We start from the raw sequence: 23,822 nt of genomic DNA, 5'->3' as shown, positions 1-23,822 counted from the left end.
ATGGGAAAGGGATGCTTTCTTTGTTGAGATCTGGCCAGAGAAAACTCTTTCTGGGCTCAATGGAGCAGCTGGAGGAAAATCTGAGTCACAAAACATAAAGAACATTCTCTCCTTCATGGTCGTGACCCTGTAGGACTTTTTTTTCTTTTTGACAGTGGTGTCTAGACAGAGTTCAGCACACGAATGCTTATGGGTTGACCTGTACATGCTGTCCACACAGCCTGAGGAGAGAACATAGATGATGGAACTTCCTCATCCTCCGAGGCCGTCACCAGCAGAGTTAGTCGAGGAAAAATCCCCTCATCTCGGCCCCACATACAGGGGAAGACCCTTGGACTTGCTGGTTAACCAAACATATCAAAGTCAGATCCAGTCCCGCAACGGAAATTAATGAAAAGAAAGCAGAAAAGTTGAAGGTTGTAGAGAGTGTAAAGAAAAGAACAAAAGATACAGTGATGGATGTAACTGATTACTATTAGAAAATCCCAAAGAAGAACAAGGAGCTTTATTAAGAATTATATGAACAGTGACTCCGTGACCTTTAAGAAAATGAAGTGAAACCTGTATTAATAACAAGTTCTCTGGAAGTTCACTGTAGTGGTTTATTCGGTCTTGTTAATAAATCTTTATGTTCTTAAACTTAGTTCTTTCTTAACCACTCTAGTGACGACATTACACTGTTTTACGCGTTGAGTTGGCTTCACACATGTTCCCATGTGGCCACAGTAAAACTACCGTGTTGCTCCACTGTCACTCGTTTATTTCACTTAGACAGCGTAACACATAACAATACACTTTACTTCCTGTCTCCTGATCACATGACTACTGAAGTCTTACAGAATCACAACAAACCTTCAAAATAAAATAGGAATAATCATATTAAATACATCTAAATAAATCTAATAAATAAATAAATCTGTTCTTCTTTTCAAGAGATAAAGCAAGATATAGTCTTATATCATTTTATAATACTGATAATGTAATTTTTATCTTAAAGAGAGCTGAAAAAGTCTGCAAGAAAATCTGTGTCGAAGCCAAATAAATGACGGAATAAGTTTGCACATCTACTTATATTGTCAACACTGCATAGTCCCTTCTTTTCAGCTTGTTGCGAAACAATGGAGACAAATGGTCGTTCCTTCTGTTGTTTGGACTCCAACACTAACATTTAGTTAATCTTTTTATGAGCTGATGTTTCCTCTGACTGGATCACCTTAAAAAGTTAGAGCCTTTATCGCCAGGGGCAGTGTCAGTGAAAGCAAAAGCATTTGTACAACTGGAGACAACCTTAAAACCAGTGGAAAACCAAATCAAAGCCTTTTAACATACATTCAAGGGTCTTTGCATACATAAGATAAGCATCCATACAAAGTATTACGAATTGGTCATTCAAAACGTCTTATTATAGGAATAGTCCAAAGGCAGCTGTTTGGCTGTTTACACTAAGTATTAGTGTCAAATGCAGGCCAAGTACTTACAAGGATGATTACTTCGGGTTATCTGTTTGGGACTGGGGTTTAAGTTGGGACTGTTTCTAATCTATTTCCGTTGAGCATATAGGGAGAGTTTATCTCCTTAATATTATAGCACAAACAAATATCTGCTGACAAAGCATGTGTATGCAACTGCTAATTATGGTATATAAGATCTAGCAGCTCACCATTCAGTCACAAATCTAAAGAATAATTTTGATATCAGGGCTTCTACGTCTTCCTCTAATACTGAATCCGATAGAGAAGACTCGATGGGATTCCACCAGATGTCTATGAAGACGTGATCTGAAGGGATTTCTGATGTCTTGAGAAAAAAGTCAAAACAGCCAAAAATGTCCGTTGTTCAAACTAAAGGTTGTTTTCAAAACTGCATGCTATCATACAATTTAAGTATAATGTCATATTAACTATGTAGTGCATTTCAAGATAAGATAAGATAAGATAATCCTTTATTTATCCCACAATGGGGAAATTTAAATTGTTACAGCAGCAAAGAGCAAAGATTGCAGACAAAAAGTGAACACAGTTCAATTTAAATAAAAGAAAAATTAAGAATGTACAAAAAAAAATAGATACTCAGAAATAGATTTAAAAAATAGATTAGCTATTGACAAAAGTGTAGTCCGTAATATTCCGTGTAACACAGACATGCACACAGTGCACATAAAGTGTAACATGTTATTGCACAAAGTGGACAAATTAATTCTATCCAATTTTGTGCATGTGATAAATACACGAATGGTTTCTAAATTGGCCAACATTTTTAAGAGACAGGAGCTCACTCGTCGCCCCAAAACGCATCGAGTCTTATCAGAATATACAATAGCAGAGCTCAACAGCCAGAAAAAAAGTTGCTTACTATTAAAGCAAAACATTTTATATCTGTTCAAATAACGATTATATAACTACGCAGCTATTCAAGCTTATTAATCGTATTCCATTGTTGACATCTAGTGCAGCCTGACTAGCATGCTGGATCATTCAATGTAGCTCAGACTGAAATGTGTGATCGATGACGTCATGACTTTGAGAGGATGTGCATTGTATGCTAACGGCATGATACCTTATGTTTGAGGTTGAAGTAGGCAGTACATCAGTATGAGATTTCAGACACAGCCCAGTCATTAATATGTAGGTTTATTTGCTGCTCAAATAGACTTCAACTTCAATATCATATATGCATTTTATTATTGCAAGCATTGAGTCATTGACACACACACACACACACACACACACACACACACACACACACACACACACACACTCACAAACACACACAAATTGACATGCCCAAAAAAATCTGTTTTGAGGTTGTAGCATAATGTGGTCTAGCTTCAATGAAACATAATCAGGAAGTCTGTTTTGCATTTGAATTACAGTATAATTTATTTAATTTCAAGTTCATCTTTTGACATTTTTCACTGTTTTATCATGATTCATTTTTAATAAGGGGTTTAGACTTGTTATAAACAGCACACAGCTAATATGAGGCGAGATGTTTCTTAATCTCAAGTTTCATAAGTAACCACTAATCATCCACAGCTCGTTATGATCAACTGATCTGATTTTATCCTGTGAGATGAGATCTTGAGTCTGAAAACACCTTTTTATCAGTAAGAAAAGAAAAAAAACTTGCATATGTAACGATGTAACAATACCTGGAGATACAATTTAAAAGAAATACAATAAAGGACAATTTACATCGATTAGACAAAAAAATATATTGCAATCCTGTTATTTAACAAGCAGAGGGTGCTATCAGCTTTTGGTTTCTCCTGTATTACATTAGGAGACTATAGTGCACCAGCTAGGTGTAGGTCTGATTTTATGTTTGATCTGACTTAGAGTTGGAAGTAATGAATGTGGCACCTTGATGCATCTTATAAGCCTTGGGCGGCGGAGGCGTATGATATTTTGCAATTTTTTCTTCAGAGAATTTAAATAAAATAACCAGATTTATTTGTAAATTGACTTCAATCTAATTTTTTTTTATCAATGAGAAAATCTTACCCTGAACCCAGTATCATAATCCAAATTGCATCACAAGTGGACTTTATTGTTTCATCCTTATCTAAATGTCTTAATAATCTGGCTGTGCAGACTGGTGATTTCTGGTGGTTGTATATAGGCCTAGATAAGATTATGTCAGACTCTTGACTTATTTTCATCTTCCTGGGATGTGGAGCTTTTGCATGAACTGTTTTTATGTTCGCTTTTAAAGCACCTATTGCAGATGTTTGTAAAAGCGAACGCATACATAAAAGGATCCAGGAAGCTATTCACAAATGTCAGTGCTCCAACAGTGTTCCAGTTGTCTTTACAAAACTTCACCAGGGTTTCATTTTTAAACAAAATAGCTACCAGACTGAGTACATTCATGGCCAGATATGGCAGCCAGAGGACAAGAAAGGTCACAATGATGCTTGTGATCAGCCGGGTCGTCTGTGGGTTGTTGAAGAAAGCTGCCTGCTCCACTTTTCTGTGGAGGCGGATGTATGCATATGCCACGACAGAAACTGAAGCCAATTCCAGTAGGAACTCTGTCAGCAGCACGGCAACCTGCTGAGTCCGGGAGGAGTAAAGAGCTCGGCAGTTTGTTGAATTCCCGTCAGTGGTGGTTTGTCTAACCACTAAAGCAGGGATTGACATGTTCATTGCAGCCAGCCAGAGCAGAACCAGCAGCCTCCAACTTCCTTCAGTTTTGAACCACTTCTTCCGGTGCACCACCTGAAGGTATCGCTGAACACTGAGAGCTGTCACAGTCAGAAGGCTACAATAAATGCAGCAGTACATGAGATATGTGAGGAGCTTACAGGCGAGCAGGCCAAAGGTCCAGCTGTGCAGTAATGTGTAAATCCAGAGGGGCAGTGTGAGCAGGCAGAGCAAGTCTGATACGGCCAAATTCAACATCAAACTCTGGCTCAGACCCGACATGTGCTGTCGGTTTGGTCTTAAGATAATCACAGCGATGTTTCCAGGAACTCCCAGCAGGAGGCAGAGTGACAAAACCACCGCAGGCAGCAGACCACTGGAGGGACGAGGTGGATGTCCAGGAGAGGAGGAGATGTTGGACGTGACCACTGTGAAGTTGAGTGGATCCATGCTGCAAAGGCGCTGGCAGAGTGACTAAATGTTTGACGAGTAGGTCAAGTAGGAGCAGGAGGTGATGAGTGGGTTTTTGAAAACATGATATGATGACCATAAACCCCACTTCCTCATAGAAGTGGCAATGACACCTATATGAAACTGAGAACTGTTGGTTTCGTTGCAGAAATGAACTTCACACATTTGTTTTGACAAGCATTCATTGCAGATGGCATCAAAAAAAGTCTTTGTTTAGCCTCCAACATAATGTTAACTTATGAGACAGAGCACATTGCAAAAGAGAGGATTGTAATAAACTTTTTAAATAACATTAAAGGGATACTTCACCCGTTGAAACATGAATCTGTATTGACATTTAGTCATATATGTAGTAGAAATGTGAAATACATTTTGAAGTTGGTGCCTTCTTGGCCGTGAAAAGGCAGAAAGTGTCTTTATGGCTCATGTGGATGAAAGACACCAAATCCCAGAATGCACAGCACCGCAAGCCACTCCCGCTAAGGTCCTCGAGGAGCATATGTGAACAGCTAGGTCGGGAGAATCTCCGGGGAAGTCCTCCTGTAAATATCTAGATATTATCCGGAGTGCATATGTGAAAACGGCTTTTGTCTGTGTCCATAGGCAAACAGTGAGAGCACCGACACTACCAGTCCGCCCCAGTTTGAGCCGGCCCGGGTTCCTCGTCCTCACCGCCGCCGACAGGCAGGCCTTATGTCTCAGCAATACACCAACGCCTCATTTAAGAAGCTCTTTATGGGCTCAGAACAACAATAATCAACAACTTGATGAACTCCATCAGCAGATGAACTGTGTCCCAGTTCAGGACTGCATCCTTTAAAGGACGCATTTGAGGAGCGATTACTTAAGCGCACAGGGTGTCAAAGGCTGTCCCATTTCAAAGCAGCCAACTAATAAATCCTTTTTTTTTTAACCAGGCAATTTAGGGTCCATCCTGTGCATCCATTGTGGCTCAACATGTCCCAAGATTCATTGTACACCAATTCAAACGAAATGGAAGACTCCAAAGTGGCTCAAGGATGAACTTTTAAATGTAAGTATATGTCATTCCCCACTCTCTCTCCCTGAATTCTGACTCTGCTGTCCTATCTCTCCATTAAAGGCACAAAAAAAGCCAAAAAATAAAAAGCTTCTTAAACGCAATCAGAAACCTGTTGTTTTTGAATGAAAGTAGGTCCTGGAAAAACAATAAATAGCTGCAGTATAGCCACCACATAGACCGTCCAAATAAAATGTCCTTGTAATAAAACTGTATTGTTACATTTTAAAATATAGGCTGAATACATCTACAGTGAAGTTTAAACAAGCTTAAAGTGATACTTCACCCATTTGCATATACATGTGCAAAATACAGTAGGGGTTATCGCAACCTGGAAACCTGGTAGTATTTTTGAATGGTCGTGCATCCTGCCCTCATTTTCCCCTGAGATGGGAAATCTTTGTATTTCTGAGTCTGAAAAGGAGCTTCCGATGACGCAAAATGACGATTTTTGCTTTTCGGAAGCTGTTCGGAAACTACAACGCTAGTTCCTCGTATTTTCGACCGCTGAAGCTACAGACCAATCACAGATCAGTGGATGGGAATTCACTCCCACCCAGCAAAAAGACTTCTTTCAGTGTGGAAACTTCTTACTGTGTGATTAGATGCAGGCTATGAAACCCACAGGAAAACACATACATACATCCCCCCCAACTGCACACACAAAATCACACACCACACAAACCCCTCAGCGCACATTCACACATACACACCCCACAACACACACACACACGCGCGCGCACACACACACACACACACACACACACACACACACACACACACACACACACACACACACTGAAAGAAGTCTTTTTGCTTAAACCAAGGAGACACTTGTCAAAATAAACCAACATGGGTTAAAATATAGGTCCCTCAGATCATAAGAGCTGAAGTGTGTGTGTGTTTGTGTGTGTGTGTGTGCTGTATGTTTCTAGACACGCTTCAAACATCACCGGACATAAATCTAAAATTACCCTTTTGACCGCAAAAGCGCCGGATAAACACGCACTCAAAGGCAACATTTTGTCGCCTGGTCTCTCTGTAAATAGCTTCACATTTAAATTAATTTCTGACTGTGGAAAGCAGCACTGTCCTCTGTGTGTTCACGTCGTAATAAAAATGTTTGTGTAATACGAGAAAAATACCCCCAGATTCTCTCCAAACGGCTTCACTCCTTAGCTAAAATGTAAAAACATTTAATGATCAAAAGCTTCAGTAATGCTCGCATGAGCCCCCTTTAACTCGACTCCCCCCTTCTGCCCGTTGGCTCGTCATTTTTTTCTTCATCAGAGTGGGATGTAGATTTGTGAGAGGATCTCTGCACCAGTGTTTTTTTTCTGGACTGGAGGATATGGTGGACGCCAGTCTGCTGGAAGCCGTTTTGATGGACACAATTTTTTATTGATGAGAAAAAGAAAAGTCTACTGCAAGATTTTTTCGGATTTTTGCAGGTAAGAACATTAATGTCTTGATGATGTTTATTTGAAATAAGGTCGGACCTATCATATCACTTTTAATACTGTTTGCTTATGACAAATGCTTTCTCTATTTATCCTTTCCCGTTACTGCTGTTTGTTAATCGTCTTGTGTTTCAGACTTACTAACGTAGAAGTATTTTAATTCGTTAACAGAATTAAAGCGGACTCAAAGTCGTTAATTGCATTTATTAATTAGGCTATTGTTTGCAAATTGTAATTTCCATAGTTGTTTTGATACTAAATGGAAGCTGAGGTAGGCTTTTGCTTTTTAAAGAAATAACATTTCTATTAATTCTATTGCAGAAACAACTTTTGATATGTCAAGTAAAAGCATGACGGTTGCACAGTTTAACCATAGCTTCTGCGCCCTCTGCTGGCCAAAGAGTATATTACAGAAACAAAAGAAAGAGCATGAATATCATTTTCTTTTTGGTCTGATAGAATCAATTTCGGATGCTGGTGGTAAGTCAGATATTTTTGTTTATTAGACCTTAAAATAATTATTTGTTTAATCCAATTTTATATACAATTCCTTTCTTTCAGAGGGATGGGACTCAATCACTTCTTGTTTCTGCTGTTCTGTGCAGCCGCCCTCTCTGCCTCTTCAGTTTTTGGTTTAGATGAGAGCAGCGAGGCGTTCAAGTGGACCAGGCAGAGCCTCCCGGTGCTGCAGGACACACACACAGAGCTTTTAAGCCCTCCTTTGTTCAGAGGGCAGGAGGAGGACAAGGCGAGAGGCGGGACAGAGACACTCTGTGGAATAGAGTGTCAAAGCAAACAACCACCTGTGGACCAGACAGAACAGGAGAGGATACTGGGATATGAGACAATGTATGAGAACGGCACTTGCACACACACAGATATCAGTTTGAAGGGTTTTAACAAAACATCTGCAGGTAAACCAGCACGTTCATCAGCTCGTACCCGCAGGAGACGGCAGGTTTATGGAGCAGACGGGCGCTTTGTCATCTCTGACTCTCATTTTATCACCAACTATCCTTTTTCCACTGCTGTCCGTCTCTCCACAGGCTGCTCTGGAGTCCTAATATCCCCAAAACATGTGCTAACAGCGGCTCACTGCATTCACAACGGGAGAGACTACCTAGCAGGTGCTAGAAATCTTAGAGCTGGGGTGCTACAGCTCAAAACCAAGAGAAGAAGAGGAGGGAGAAGGAGAGGAGGGCGACAAAGGGATGGGAGGAAGGAAGGAGGAATGGAGGAAGATGAAGAGCAGAATAGTGTAGATGGAGATGGAGAGAGAAGGAGAAAGGGAGACAAAGGCAGGAGGCGCAGAGGAAGAAAGGAGGATGAGGAAGGGGTAGCTGATCATGGAAATGTAGATGAGTTAGCGGGTGAAAGACGAGGGAAACCGAAAAGTCTCAACCGTGTGCAACGTAACGCTGAAAACAGGAAGCAGCCTGTTTTTCGTTGGACACGTGTTAAACAAATGAAAATCCCTCAAGGGTGGATCCAAAGCAAGAGCTCTTCCAACTCAGTGTCCTCTGACTACGATTATGCACTCCTGGAGCTGAGACGACCCCTCAAACAGAAGTACATGCAGCTCGGGGTGGCGCCCTCAGCAGCATCCCTAACACGCATTCACTTCTCAGGCTATGACACAGACAAAAGTCTACTGGACGGGCCTGGACATGAGAAAGTGGTGTATCGTTTTTGTTCAGTGTCAAACGAGTCCGACGATTTGATTTACCAGCACTGTGATGCGAAGGTGGGCGCTACAGGGGCGGGTGTTTACATTCGTCTGAGACAGGAAGAGGGAGACATGGGGAGGAAAGGGAAGTGGCAGCGGAGGGTGATTGGAGTGTTTTCAGGCCATCAGTGGGTGGAGGTGGAAGGGGGTGTGCAGAAAGACTTTAATGTCGCAGTGAGAATTACTCCACCCAAATATGCCCAGATCTGCCACTGGATCCACGGAGATCCAAGTCACTGTAAAGAGGTGTGACTGCAAAGCGACTGATTCAATGATACGTGTCAAGCTATGTCCAAGCTTTAAAAATAATCTGAAGATAAAAGTAGGACCTAAACCGCTTTGTACACAGAATCTAGAGTAACATTTGGTTTTTTTTGGCTTAAAACCTGAAAACTGCAGTGTCATGGCTACCCAAAATGTCTTTCATGAAGCATTTAAACATCCAATGGCATGCCTTAGTCATGGCTGCATCACAGTTTTGTACAACATAAAGAAATACTGATCTGTGTAGGTCTATAAAATGTAAGTGTCTTATAAAAGTGTGTGATCTTTTTCAACAGACCCCAAAAACACATTTCATCATATGAGATTACATTGCCCTTTATAAAATGATCAGAATCACAACAGAACAAAAATCGATATAGTACACCAGAAATATGTTTTTTTATTCCTCTGTTCCAATATAGGATATTACCCATAATGCAACTTAATGTCTAACAGTTTGTTATGTTTGTAGCGGCTAATGAATCCCAAGCTGCTAGCCTTGGGCAGATATGAGGAGTGGGCCGCAGATCCTGAAAGCCCTTCTTTAAAACTCCACTCTCACGGATTTTTTTCATTTTCAGACCCGCTCTGACATCACCAGAGGTATTATTTGTTGCACCCATGCCCTTGTTTCTGGATCTATGACCTTTCCCTTTCCCATTCCCATCAGATGTCTGCGGTCTTTTGAAAACCATGTGCAGTTAATAATCGTGAATGACTCAAAGTGTTCTCACCAGATGAAACTGTAAAAAAGAAAGGAAAACGTTACTCCTATTATGCGTATACATTGTCTGTGTTTCTCAATTTTGTATGAAAGCATTCATGAGTAAATCCAGTGCTATTTGTGTTAAATAGTACGTTTACATAACATAAAGATTTTCTATTGTTAAAAGTAAGTGACATTATGTTATTGCAATGTATGTCTGTTACTGCGCTTAAAGGATTTTCATGCCACAAACACATTTTCTTTTTTGATGCTGACCACAAATAAAACTGTTTTCAAACAAGCAGAACAGAGATAAGTGATGAGCCGTGAGGGTCGTTTGGATCACTGTATTTTTCTTTTATTGCATCTCATTTGGACTGACATGCGGGTGGGGGGTGGGGGGGTGGGGAGGACGATGCCATCCATATTAATCCAAAGAAAGAACAAGAAAGCCTTCATATGAGTACTTAGCAAACAGCGTTTTTCCACATTCTTTTTGTTTTTATGTGTCATAGTCGTCTTTATTTTTCTTTCAACACTTTGTTGATGCCACAATGGATTAAGATACAGTCACTTTTGGAAATAAACATCACACAAAACATCCAGCTTATACTTGAGTGCTTTACAAAGAGAGTCCTCAAGACTACCAATGACCAAATGTACCAACTGCTTAAACGACCCAAAGAAGACTGAGGCCAATTACAAACACAAACGCTTCCTTGTCAGTTTAAAATTCCACCAGGATAGTATGTCATAGTGGGGACATAGAGACAAGGAGAGGAGCTCTCTGAGAGTATTAAAATGCATCCCAGATTTACTTGTTTTGCATGCTACGATGCAGTATCACTCCACACCAGCAGATGGCGTAATAGTAAACACTCAGGGCAAAGTTTCATCCAACTATGCCTGATTACAGATTGAGAGGTATGTACAAAGAAGGCGGGGTTTTGCGTCTACTTGCCTTTTTTCAACCATATTATTAGAAGTAACTAAAAATATATGATACATTTTTTTTTTTCTCAAAATAAAGTTAAAGAAAATATGTAAAATCTATAATTTAAAATAGTCTAAATGCATATGTCAATTTGAACAAAGTTCAGAAAAATTTGCATGTTTCATACAATCCCTAAAAAAAGAAGAAGAAAAGAATAAACAGAAGACAGGTTGATGATAAGTCCAGATTTGCAGTTCAAGTTGTTCTCAGGTACGTTTTCAATTCAGAGTTGTTGAAGTAGACAGCTGGGAGGATGGATGGCCAAGCAGATATAGGTACAACCAAGTTTTAATGACATTAACATAGCTCAGTATTAGTTTGAACAACAGGGGCAGAGGAGTGGGAGTGGGAGGTTGGCCAGTGAAGTTACACACACCGAACACAGTCCACATTTAACAACACGGTCCTCATCTGGGAGATGCGCAAAGAAACCAACATATATCCACCATTCCAATCAGCTGATACGCAGAAATCCAGGATGAATCTAAATACACATTAATTTATTTTTTTTGTTCGTTTTTCCATAGTATATTAAGTAAAGGTTAACACTGATATACACGCACACCCACACACACAAACGGGTTTATGTTTTCTGTATCTAGGGTTCACATTCACAGTTGTGCTACAACATTAGATAAGGAGGGCAGGTTTCTTCAGGGCGAAGGAGGGCAGAGATGGTTGATGAAATGGCTGGTTGGCTGAAGGGCATGACTGAGGGGAAGGCAGTGGGAAAGTGCAGACATCCACATCCACAGAGCTCCAGACACAATGCAGACCTACAGAGGAAAGAGGGAGAATAAACTTGATTGGAAAAAGTCCTCTCCACTGTCATGGTTGAAGTCTTATTCAATATATCAAAATAATAATGTATATAATTCACATGACAGTTTTGGTTTGCCTTCGCCGTGTTGACATTCAAACTGTCATTCACATCAATTAAACCGATAATAAAAAAAAGTTCCCAAAATATTGACTTTTTAAAAGGTGCAGTCAACAATTTGTTACTTCACGTCTTTTCAGCAAATATTGCTGTTTAGACCATTTGCCAAGATGGTGGGGGATTTACAGATCACATTTGATAGACATCTCTCTGAGACTGAAAATGCTTTTCAGTACATTTCACAGTTTGCAGTCAACACATGTCATGTTAGCTAACAACCCCTTATTTGTTTGACAACTATAAACAAATGCTGTACATTGGCCCTGTTAGCTAGTACATGCTTTCACATGGAGCTAAATTCCCCCATTGGATACTCAACATGAGCTGGCATGAATATCCACTCGTGGCTACAGGAATCAACTGCAGACAAAAGACTTGCCAGGTGTAAAAAGCTGAATTGCTGCTGTGACTACACCTAAATTTGGTTTTCTGAATTATTTCATTACTTTTATTATAATTTTTAAAGCAAAAAAAAAAAACCCAAACAGATTTAAAACCCAAAGTCAGGAAAGTTGACCGAAACTTAAACGCAAACATTTAAACTGATTGATCCTAAGTTCTCATGCTTTGTAAACGCTTCATATTTTTTGCTCAAGACTTGGATTGTTCAGAAGTTGTAAAGGATTTGGGTTTTCAGTGGCTTTAAAGTAAGCTTGCAGCATTTATTTATCAATATGTTATACCTTGGGGGTTTACAGGTCAGTCAGTCTACATGAAGTCCTTAATGTTGAGGTCATCCAGAGCGTTCCTCGGTGGTGGAGGCTTCCTGGGGCTCTGGGCTGCTCCGGGAGACATCTGCAGACACATTTGACTTTTAGCGCTTTGACTCTTGCTCTGACTTTTGTTAATAAATAATATTAGATTTAGTGTGTGTGTGTTACCGGTGCCCCAGGGGTCGCTCCGGTCGCAGGGAAACCCGGCCTCACCATCGGCATCATGGGAGCTCCTGGTGCCCCAGGCTTAAACAGAGACAGTGGAAGGAAAAAGAGACAGTAAGACACAATGTCTGACACCTGATGGGTGTTAGGGACACCTGAGGGACTCATTGTCCATCAATGTCTAGTAATGTCCAGACTTGGTGCAGGGACATTACTAGACTATACTGGACTGGTGGTCTTACCATGCTGAAGCCAGGGTAAGTCCCCATAAAAGAAGGGACCCCCATGGGTACGGTCTACAGGTGTGAAGGGGAGGGAGAGGAGGAGTTGGGATGTTACTAGACTACATATAAGACAGACAGACACAAGATGCAAACAATGTACACACCCAAATCTTAAATAAAAAATGGACACACTGATTTTGGACAATAACATTCGACAGAACAAATAAAGAAAATAAAACACAACACAACACAACTTTAGTCCTAAAATAACTAACTACACATGCACAAGGGTTTCAAGAGCAGAGGAGAAGCTTTTTGCAGGATGCCTACAGATGAGAATGTAATTTCTGTTTTAGCCAGAAAGACAGCTAAGCTATCAATAAGGAGCTAATGTGTTAGTGAAGGGTGTTCAGCTGTGAGGGGGAGAACCAGGAGGCTATCCCGGACTCTAATAGGCTTAAAAATAAAAAAAATAAGATTAAAAGAATTGAAAGAAGAAGAAGCTATATCAACAGCTTCTAAATTTGGCTTTATCATTTGCCACTTCATTACTCTCCAGTAGATGTTCCAGATCTATCAGAAATCCCAAACTGCATATTAAAATCTGCCTTTATTTCTGCCCTTGGTCTGTTCCAGTGTCACAAGTTTGATCCAGCCTTTTTCCCCTTATTGCTGCCATGGCCCTCAGTATGCTACATTTGTTATAAAACCTGGAACCTGGAGAGCTAGATGAAGGCAATGCTCATGATTGCTGCGATGCCCTGTCTGTAGCTGCCATGCGTCTCCACTCCATGCTATAAGACACAGACAACATTTACCATGGGAGCACCCCAACATGGGGGAGCTACCTGAGGAGCCGCTGGGGTTCCCATTGAGAGATCTGAAAGAGAAAGAGAGGTACTGCAACATCACTGTCTTCATTCACTGACATCAATGACACCACATTAGATAAACACAGTTTTGTTAAAAACATTGTGAATTAAAGGGATACTTCACCCGTTGAAACATGAATCTGTACTGACATTGGGTCATATATGTAGAAGAAATGTGAAATCAATTTTGAAGTTGGAGCCTTCTTGGCCGAGAAAAGGCAGAAAGTGTCTTTTTGGCTCATGTGGATGAAAGACACCAAATCCCAGAATGCACAGCACCGCAGACCACTCCCACTAAGGTCAGGTTTACAGACATATTTACTTCAACACATACGGCCGTTTCCTCAACTGATTCTGAGATTTTTTCCAGAAGGAATTGGTATCTTGGAAATTCCTTGCAGAAAACAGACTCTATGTCTGTGTCCATAGGCAAACAGTGAGAGCGCCGACACTACCAGTCCGCCCCAGCATCGAGCCGGCCTCGGCTCCCCGTCCTCACCGTCGCCAACAGGCAGGCCTTACGTCTCGGCTGCTGAGCTGGCAGCGGCTGGCGGCGTCCAGGAATATAGCAATACAGCACCGAGACGGTTGCTGCAGACAGGCTGGTTTAGTTTCTTGGCTGCTGTGGCCGCTAGCCATGACACAAGACCGGCCTGTCGGCAGCAACCATCTCACCGCTATATTCATATTTTTTCGCCATTATCAGCTTTCTCCATAGAGCCTGTTAGCATAGCTTCCAAGCAATATGGCGGACGTTAAGTTTCGATTCTGGGAGTGAGTTCCCACCCACTGATCTGTGATTGGTCTGTAGCTTCAGTGGTCGAAAATATGAGGAACTAGCCTTGTAGTTTCACCCTGCTAACCGCAACAGCATCCAATGACGCAAAATTACAATTTTTGCGTCACTGGAAGCTCTTTTTCCGACTTAGAAATACAAAGATTTCCCATCTCAGGGGAAAATGAGGGCGGGATGCACGACCATTCAAAAATACTACCAGGTTTCTAATGATACAAAGCTTAATGCAAATGGGTGAAGTATCCCTTTAAATCAGTGGTAAGAAATACACTTATTTGCTTTTTTAACAAGATCAATACCACAGAATCTTTTTGGCAGTTTAAGTCTTGAGCTGAAGCTAGGAGGTGATTAGCTTAGCTTAGTATAAACGAACGGAAACGGAAGAAAATAACCAAATTGCTTTACAGCACCTATAGAGCGTGCTAAAAATGTATTATTCTTTTAATGTCTGATTTTGTATTTCATAGTATGTAAAGTTACATGCTGCAACTCTTTCCTAAAAACATTTTAGACAAGGCCAGGTTAGCAGGTTAAATGTGCTGATTTGACAACATTTCGAAACAATCAAATCTGTCTGTAATGACAGGTTACAGCAAGCAATATTTTAGCCTAGCTTAGCTACGAATTGTACACATGTCCAACAGTAATTGACCAATGAACAGAACTAAAGCACACAATTTAACATTTCTTGCTTGTTTAATCTTTCGCTTTTCCTTTAAAACAAACAAACGCAGGTGAATTGTGGTACAGTCAAGAGAACCAGTCACCTTGTTTCCCGTCGTTATGCTAAGCTATGGGCTAACTGGCATCTAGCTAAAGCTTTTCATAGGTACAGGGGTGTCAAGCTTCACAATCAATGAGGTCTTGTCATTTATCTTTTACAAATAAAGCAAATAAGCACATTTCTCCCAATTTAGAACAACTTTCATAACTCCACATCCATGATATTGCTCGTGATCTAAATGACTACTTACTACTCGCCATGTTAGCCATAGAGGTGTCAACATCACCCCCCTGAGGGGTCAAAGTCGGCTTCATTACATCTCCTAATCCATCAAATACTACAGAGAGGGGAGGGGAGAGGGAAGGTTGATATTAGCATCTTTCAATGTAAGCAGTCCTCACACTCTAACAGAAGTCATCCTTCCTACTGGGGATTACCATGACAACCAACAGATGTCTCCATGACAACAGAGAAGAGAGAAGCACTGGTATGTGAGCTAAAGGCCCAATTTTTATTACATCATAGAAAATCAAATCTATAGAAAAACATAAAAACAGTAAATTTTAGTATTTCAATAAATGGAATATCATTTGGTGCAGACTGAGTCAATATATAGTCATATCTTTTACAGGAGACATCTGTCAGCTGTTTAGTACTGTACTTATTTTCAATATGGACAAAGAAAATTAGATCAAATTTGAAATATATATATACATTATTGTTTAAAACCTGAAGTTTGACCATAAAGTGCTGCATCTTACCACCATAACAACATGAACAGGATCAAGAATACATTTTCAGTGCCGGTTGGTTGAATTACTTTTTTCTTAAGGATTATTTGTGTGAATGCTGCAGAAAATATGATGAGGGGAATAGGCACTGCAGCTAGAATGAAGCTAAGCTAAATGCTAAAGCGTCCTGCATCATCACTCTCTGTGAGCGTAGAGCGTCAGTAATGGAAGGGACGGTGCAGCTGAGCGTGCCTTTCACCACTGCAATGCAGCAGTGCACTGTGGGAAGTTAGCGTGTTAAAGAGCAAAGGAAACTCACCCAGTCAAATGGCAGGAAGCAAGCAATGAGCCAGCCCATGAAACAGTTGGAGAGAGAGAGAGAGGAAGAGAGAGTGAGGAAGAGAGAAAGAGAGAGAGTGAAGTGAAAAAGCACAGATGCCAGAGAGGGGGGAGAAAAGCATTGAGGTTTAAAGGAGCGGGAGACAATGGAACCATCCGAGTTTAAAGCATGAACGATAGAAAGAAATAGGGGAAAGAAAGGGTTAAGCCTTCAAGCAGTAGTATTGCAGACCATCAGTTGTATAACATAAAGACCAATGGCACAGGACAGGGGATGAGAGGAAACAGGTGAGCAGGGTACATGTTGCCATGGTAACAGTCACCACTGAAACTAATTGAATAATGCTGACAGGTGGGAGAGATGAGAGGAATTCCCCAAAGACAAAAAAAAAAAAAACAGAACATGATGTGAGGATGACGTTAACTTGACCATATATGGACATAGTTTAAATTCACATGACTCAACAGTGTCTGCACTTTATATCCAACAAATATAACCCAAGTTTTACTTTCTCACAATCTCTTCAAATTCAGCATCCTGTTCAGAAGCCTATATCTATGAAAGTAGTCCCCTGGCTGTTGTTTTAAAATAAAGCTTGCTTACAAACATTTACATTTCACGACTTTGGATTTGCAACAACAATCACAAATCTGTAGTAAACCGAGCACAAACGACTCAGTTTGTTTTTGTTTAGATACTGTATAAGATTTGTCTACACATAAGTGTGCAAAGTGACTGACATGCAATAAGTAAAAAATAAAGTAGTCAACGTATTAAACAATTAAACGTTGGCTATTGTATTTTTTTCACACATGCCATCCTGAAAGTCTCTAGAACATTTCAGGACAGCATGCTCCTTTATTACCCTGAGTTGCCCTCACAGCAGGAGTAATTACACATATTCACAGTATCAACAAAAGAGTGGGAAAGAACAAACTAGCAAAAGAAAAGAAAGTGAAGCAGGCCTCATTACGTGCAGAAATTAAACTGTTGGCGCAGTGTCCCCAGGATATAAACATCATAACCACCGACCACTCGCTTGTGGTGAATATTCCTGAATAAGTCATAAGTCACCCTGACTTCTAACAGAAATTTTGTTAAGAGGCTGTCAGGAAAAAAAGTTTAGTTTGTTTGAAACATGCAGCTCACCTTAAAATAATTATGTGCATCTGTGAAAGGGGCGTTTGTTTTACTCAACTGCAGCCCCCTGGTTATAAGTCCCTGACTGCCACCCCAAGTGGATGTTCTGACTTTTTATACTACTAATCCTGACTTCAACACCTCATAAAGAAAGCTAAGATACACGATCCAGTAATGATGCCAGAGTGTTACTTACAGCATCCTATTTTGACTCTTAAAGTTATTTCAAATGTAAAAGCTGTTATATTTAGCAACTTGGGATGGACAATGGGCTGCATTTTATTATTGTGTCAAGACTCATTATTAGGTGTCATATAAGCAAAAAATAAACAAAAACAAAGTAGATAGCTAACAATAACCTGTTTCGTAAACCTTAACCAAAGTTGATAGAGCGACTGAAAAATCCATTTTCAAAATCGACCATTCAGCCAGAAAATAGATACAGTGGCTGTAACAACAACTGCACGACAACAACAACAAGACAGCATGCAGTCATTGAGGAATTATCAATGGCTAATGTCATGGATGGATTATGATGCAACTGGCCTCTGAGCAGAGAAATGTAACGGCTCTTTGCACTCCTCTTCTCACTGTCAGTGTTTTGCAGGTGAACCAGAGCTTATATATATTTACACTGGAGATTAAGAGGCAGTCTAAACCTGATTTATATAACTTGCCTAAGTGACATTTCTCTATTACTTTAAATATTACTCTAACTTACAGGAAGCATGCTTTGTAGCTCTGATTTTAATAAAACAATAAAAACTGAATTTGGGGTTGCATGGAGGATTCATTTCCAGACACTCAACTTAAAAGGTTCTGAGCAGGATCAGAAGCAGAAAAGCACAATCAGGACATTTTTAGTTTTTCCGGGTACTGTAACTCAAACAACAGTCTGCCTGTATGCTGCCCATCAAGCAATCCATCCATGACTTAACCACAGTGTTTTAACAAAGATGGAAATAAATAGCTGAGATGTCAGCAACATGTCCTTATTTCTGAGTGCACACACTATACATGCAGAAGGTTGATGCACTGGTTTTACCTGACATGAGTTCAGCACCAGGGGCAGCAGGCGCAGCAGCAGCAGCTGTAGCGTCTCCTCCTGTGGACTCTGGCAGGTCAACACCAAAATAAACCAAACCAAACCGTGCCAGGTCAAAGCAAGAGGAGCCATTCCCATCGCAGCATGAGGGCAAAGAAGTGGTTATAGTCAGCCTTCTCCTTCACACTGGTAATGCCAAACAGAGTGCTTAGAGTTAGAGAGCATGTTTTATAACACCACACACACACACACACACACACACACACACTTTTATAATTGACTTATCTGACAGTCTTGCATTTTCAATGTAAAACACACACAAACTTCAGGTTTGAAATCACTACTTGCAGTTTATGTAATTTGAACAATTCAACAAGATAACACCTGTCTCTGATATCTACTTGCAGCACTTTATCAACCTCCTCACAAATGATTCCCCTTGTTAAGAAATGATGAAACTAAAGAAATCAAATATGCAACAATGTAACGACTCATTAGTTAGAATATAAAAAAGCCAAACATCAATCTCATTATGGTTTCATTTGTAACTACTCTACTCCTCTTCACTGATGATGCGTTCAGGAACAGGGGGAGGCAGGGGAATAGAAGACAATCATGTGAGTTACCCACCACCAAAAAGGTTCATGATGGCTCCTGTGCCAATTTTGGGTGGGGGTGCGGAACAGAGAATGGGGGCAGGGGAGCTGAACACATCCGCTGGGGAGGGCAAGGTGAAGATGGTGTTAAGAGCCCAAACACACACGAGTACACACAGACTGTAACTACGAGTCATTATAATGCACATTTATCATTTGCAATCGCAGCACACGCAGTTCATGCTGGAACAGGAAGGAGGTAAGAGTGATTTAGAAAATGAATCAGACAGCTCAGAAGCTTTAAGCTGACCCATATGTGAGCAATCTCATTTCCTTCTCTTGTTCCTAAATCAAAGCCATGGACAAAGCTGAAAAAGAGACACGGCAAGACAGGATATGAGAGTGGGAGCACGCGAGAGATGGCAGAGCAGGAGCAACAGGGTACCTGCTGTAAACAAGTCAGCACTGGGAGTGGGGTCTGCTTTGGTCAAGCTCGTGTCTGGCATGGAATCAAAAATATCTACGAACACATACGCATCCAGAGTGTGAGGAATAATAAAAATGCTCAAACACTTAAAACAGTGAGGATGATCAGACATGAAACAGACCTTCAAAATGTGCAAATAAGTCAGAGTGAATAAGACTTGAAAGGTGAGGGGTATGACAAGCATCATTACAGGACATTCAGGAGAATATTAAAGACAAGATGATAACAAGACCACACACATCTCTAATGTTTACCACTGAAAAGGTCAGTCGCAGGGCTGGCGGCGCTGGGGGATATGGGAGCTGAAATGGTTGCGGTGGTGGTGATGGTACTGGAGGTGAGAAAAGGTGAAGGGGAGGGGGAGGGCACCACAGAGCTAAAACAGGCATCCAGGGAACTTCCCGGGTTATTATTCTCCATTGTCATCATGCTGAAAAGGTCTAGACCTGGAGACGTTGTGTTGGTGCTACCTTCCGAGGGGGCAAAGGGGTCTTGAGGGAGGGAAAAGGATGAGAGAGAAATGCAACACATGGAGAGTAAAAATGAAAGTTAGACAAGGACTTCGATACAAAACAGACTGGATGTTAATGTGAGGATGACGAGAACATGAAAGCGGAGGAAGTAGGGTTTAAGAGGAAAAAGAGGAGAAAATGTGCAAAGCTCCAATACTCTGTTGAAACCAGTGGAGAAAAGTGCTAAACAGCACTGGGGAGGGAAAGTGCCAAACAAATGAAGCCAATATTTTCCTCCTTTAAAGTAAATAAAACTAAGAAACAATCCACAGCTGACCTACACTGAACAAAAAAGAAATCTCCCACCAGCAACCTTTTTTTCACAACAGAAAACGCACACATCATATAAAACCAAACGACAAGAGATACATAACACTATTGTCTTCTATAGCCATGGCAACAACAATAGCACTGTCCAGACACCCGCAGTAATGAGAAGCAACTCTATACGCCTACTATCCCTGCACAAAGATGAGATGAAACCCTGATAAAAAACATTAGATCCACAAGAAATGCACACACACACATCTGCAGAAACAAGCCTGTAGGTAACAAAACATGCTTGAATTAACCAAATTGGGACAAAAAAAAGTATGGTGGTTATTTACTTAAAGTAAAGTTGCAACACTTCTTTATAAAAATATTCTATCACAAGTAAAGCCGTAACTAGCCTGAATGAAAGGGTATTCATATTGTTGGCAAAACATACTATTGGGAATACTTCTTACCCACATACACATGCATACCCGTAAAAATGTGTAAATGAATGTAATAAATACTCAATAACCAATGAGGTTAAAACACGACAGTAATTGCACAGAGTCCATTATTGCACTGAGTGCGGGGGTTAGTTCTATCTGTGTGTGTATATTGCTCAACTAAAGCTGCAAAAAGTAAGCTAGTGAACAAGAACCGTGTTCTGTCTTACGTTTTAGTAAAGTCCACACTAAACCCTAAGTTAAAACTAGTTAGTCACTTCAATTTTGTCAGGGTTTGGTTGCACCAAACAAATCAGTACATTTTATGCTAGCCGGGATTATAAAAAGAAGTGCGGGTATCATGTTACTTTACTCAACAGCAGATCGTAGCATCAATATTATGGAGAGGGCTTCAAGTGAAGGATAGGGATGCAACTATTTCTCAGGTCAGTCAGCTTCTAAGACATCTCTCTCCTTCATCAATTTCGTCCACAGTGTCTGAAACTGCTTCTGGTGACAGTCACGTATAATTTCATTACTGTAAAAGTATTGAAAAAACAATTTTGTTGAAAGTACGTTTTAACTGAATGCGACCAATCAGTGAAAATTAGTGTACTTAATGCAGTGTTTGTTACAGTGCTGCCTCTCGTGCCCAATGTCTTTGAACAGACTGACAGCTGAAAATAACTTCTGTAAACTGCAGTTGTGGAAAATGTACGTAAAATATGACAAAGCATTATAATTTGGTGAAAGCCTACAGAAGTGTTCTACAGCTGGAGAGAAATAACAACAGCGACACTGAGTGAGGAAATCATCAACTACAACATAAAGTAGTTTAACTGTATTTTATAATTGGGCCGCTAGAAATGATCTCCTGCTCAGTCTATGGAAACATTTTTAAAAAAGAGTAAAAAAAAAAAAACCTTCATAGATTTCTAAGGGTTGCAATCTATTGCAGAGAACGCACTACCAACGGTAAACAGCCCGTAAAACCTCTGCCCCTCAATATCCCTCCAAGTTATCCCAGCTACACCATGACAATCGTATAAACAGACGACTTACAAGCTACAGTAGGTGTAAGATTTAAAGAGGTCATATTATGCCCTTTTGGGGGTTCGTATATTTAATCTATGTACCTACTGAAGTATGTTCACAATAGCTAAAGTTCGAAAAAAAAGTGTCTGTTTTCATGTACTGCCGCTCCATGCACCGGCTCACTTCTGACTCTCTCTCTAAGACTCTGAAGTGCCCACGTTCAGAGTCCCCACGTGTGCCAAGTCTGATCTGATTGGTCGGCCTGTCGGCTCTGCCGTAATTGGTCAGTCGCTCAGCACGGTTCTCAAAAATGTAACGCCCCTTTTACCATATTGGGAATGCAGCCAGTTTGGCTCCGAGGGCCAGGGAGTAAAAACATTAGCACCTTAGCACTACTGTGCTACCGCAGGCTACGGCATATCATGGGCGTGCTACAGAAGTTAACGGGCATGCAACATGAGCTGCAGGGCCTGCCACAATGAGCCAATGGTCTTAGATCAGTGATATCACACTGACAAGACGTCACACTGGCAAAAAAAATTCGAGCTGGGCTAGAACCGAGCGTTACATGCAGCTAATGCTGCAGCAAACAGGAGGACGTAGGAGAAGCTGCGTTTCCGCGGACTTTGAATTTTTGCACATAGATGTGCCTAAACATGCACAGGACACTTGGAAAACATAGAAAAAGCATAATATGACCCCTTTAAGATGTCTGACCTGGTGCAACACCTTAAATGTTAAAACGTAAACTCTGTGCTCAATTAGAAATGACATTCAAACTAGGCCATGTTTGAACTTACACACAGCTGGTGCAACCCAGTGCTCCGCCCTAGTTACTGTTGTAGACAAATGACACAAATGCATTTCAAAGAATCATTTTGAATTTGGAGTATTTACCTCTTGAAATTCTACGTAGTTTGTTTGAAAAATATGTTCTTAATTTCAAACAGGCATAGACAAAAGCAAGCATCTAATTTCTGCCTGGTTTGTTCAGCTTTAAAGAACCCTGTAGCTAGCTATTTTTTAATGTTAGTTAGCCTACAGTTAGCTTAATGAGTCTGATGAAAACGCTGTCTTTTGTTGCTTTAAACATTTCCACCTGACTGGATTTAAAACGAGAATCCTGTAAAAGTGTTTTAATGTCAACTTGAAGGGTACATGGTGAATATGATATAAGGCTTTAAGAGCTAAAGGGCCAAAGCTCACAGGACTTCAGCAAAGGGCATAGTTGTTGTATCGCAGTGGAAAGCTTTTCATGATTTTGAACACCTACAGTGCACATCTACTTTGTTGCTTTTACCCTCACTCTTACTCAAACAGCCATACAAACACAGAAACAAACTTTCAGACACCCACCAGCTCCGGCGTTCGTAGCAGGGGCAGGCGAAGCAGCGGCACCACCTTCAGCAGTGGCTGCAGAGGCCTCAGTGGTAGGAGCGGGTGTTGAAAAGGTATCTGAGGTTCACAGAAACCCCAGGAGAGGACAGAGACAGAGAGAGAGAGAGAGAGAGAGAGAGATCAAGAAATAAAGTTGAAAAGAAAAATAAACAATCAAGTTGTGTAAGGAGGAAAAAGAAAACATCAGGATAATTGAGGTTAGATAAGAAGCTACTCAAGCATCAGACATTGACAGGTGAATGGACAAATGGGAATACAGACAGGAGGCACTACAGCAAGGATTAATCTACTGCACGGAGAGCAGAATAAGCTTGAAATCTACAAGTGTTACAGCTGCCATCTGTAACTGTAGCCATGTGACAGGGTTTGGCAGAATTGCTTTTCCCTGAGGTCATAGAAAAGCATGTCTGCCAATCAAGCAAGATGCATGTGGAGAATGAGTGTAGCAGTATGTGCAATCTGAGTGTGCAGCTACAAAATGAGAGTATGTGGAGTATCTGTAAAGGAATATTGCACTTGTGCTTGTGCCAGACAGAGTCATTGTGATAATGTGTTTATATTCACATCACTATATTGTGCATGAAGAAGTAAAAGTAATGAA

The 23,822-nt window shown here is 40.7% G+C and overlaps 3 protein-coding genes and 1 long non-coding RNA gene across 4 annotated transcripts in view; 2 read left to right on the top strand and 2 right to left on the bottom strand.

The window, feature by feature from the left end:
* LOC136182732 (uncharacterized) overlaps nucleotides 1-6,052 on the top strand; it is a 66,485-nt gene extending 60,433 nt beyond the window's left edge. The window contains exon 3 of the long non-coding RNA XR_010668778.1: nucleotides 5,534-6,052. This is a non-coding gene — a long non-coding RNA (uncharacterized lncRNA). The remainder of the gene's footprint in view (nucleotides 1-5,533) is intronic.
* LOC109990061 (leukotriene B4 receptor 1-like) lies at nucleotides 2,647-4,738 on the bottom strand. Its single transcript, XM_020642028.3, has one exon. The coding sequence runs from the start codon at nucleotides 4,593-4,595 to the stop codon at nucleotides 3,639-3,641; it is 957 nt and encodes a 318-aa protein (XP_020497684.3). The 5' UTR covers nucleotides 4,596-4,738; the 3' UTR covers nucleotides 2,647-3,638.
* An 894-nt stretch (nucleotides 6,053-6,946) lies between the features above and the next one.
* On the top strand, nucleotides 6,947-10,118 carry LOC109990074 (inactive serine protease 35). Its single transcript, XM_029278927.2, has 2 exons — nucleotides 6,947-7,106; nucleotides 7,677-10,118. The coding sequence occupies exons 1-2, from the start codon at nucleotides 7,060-7,062 to the stop codon at nucleotides 9,091-9,093; spliced, it is 1,464 nt and encodes a 487-aa protein (XP_029134760.2). The 5' UTR covers nucleotides 6,947-7,059; the 3' UTR covers nucleotides 9,094-10,118.
* Nucleotides 10,119-10,271: 153 nt separating this feature from the next.
* LOC109990072 (clathrin coat assembly protein AP180) overlaps nucleotides 10,272-23,822 on the bottom strand; it is a 28,939-nt gene continuing 15,388 nt past the window's right edge. Inside the window, exons 16-26 of the mRNA XM_065963894.1 lie at nucleotides 23,180-23,278; nucleotides 19,833-20,069; nucleotides 19,537-19,611; nucleotides 19,126-19,212; nucleotides 18,496-18,564; nucleotides 15,490-15,576; nucleotides 13,666-13,727; nucleotides 12,866-12,919; nucleotides 12,627-12,704; nucleotides 12,429-12,540; nucleotides 10,272-11,581 (exon numbers count right to left, since the gene is read on the bottom strand). Coding sequence (XP_065819966.1) covers nucleotides 12,454-12,540; nucleotides 12,627-12,704; nucleotides 12,866-12,919; nucleotides 13,666-13,727; nucleotides 15,490-15,576; nucleotides 18,496-18,564; nucleotides 19,126-19,212; nucleotides 19,537-19,611; nucleotides 19,833-20,069; nucleotides 23,180-23,278 — 935 coding nt within the window. The 3' untranslated portion in view covers nucleotides 10,272-11,581; nucleotides 12,429-12,453. The remainder of the gene's footprint in view (nucleotides 11,582-12,428; nucleotides 12,541-12,626; nucleotides 12,705-12,865; nucleotides 12,920-13,665; nucleotides 13,728-15,489; nucleotides 15,577-18,495; nucleotides 18,565-19,125; nucleotides 19,213-19,536; nucleotides 19,612-19,832; nucleotides 20,070-23,179; nucleotides 23,279-23,822) is intronic.

The sequence above is a fragment of the Labrus bergylta genome, chromosome 15 (genome assembly GCF_963930695.1).
Source record: "Labrus bergylta chromosome 15, fLabBer1.1, whole genome shotgun sequence".
NCBI classification, from domain to species: domain Eukaryota; kingdom Metazoa; phylum Chordata; class Actinopteri; order Labriformes; family Labridae; genus Labrus; species Labrus bergylta.
Note: the sequence above shows the minus strand (reverse complement) of the source record. Positions and strands in the feature narration are given on the sequence as shown.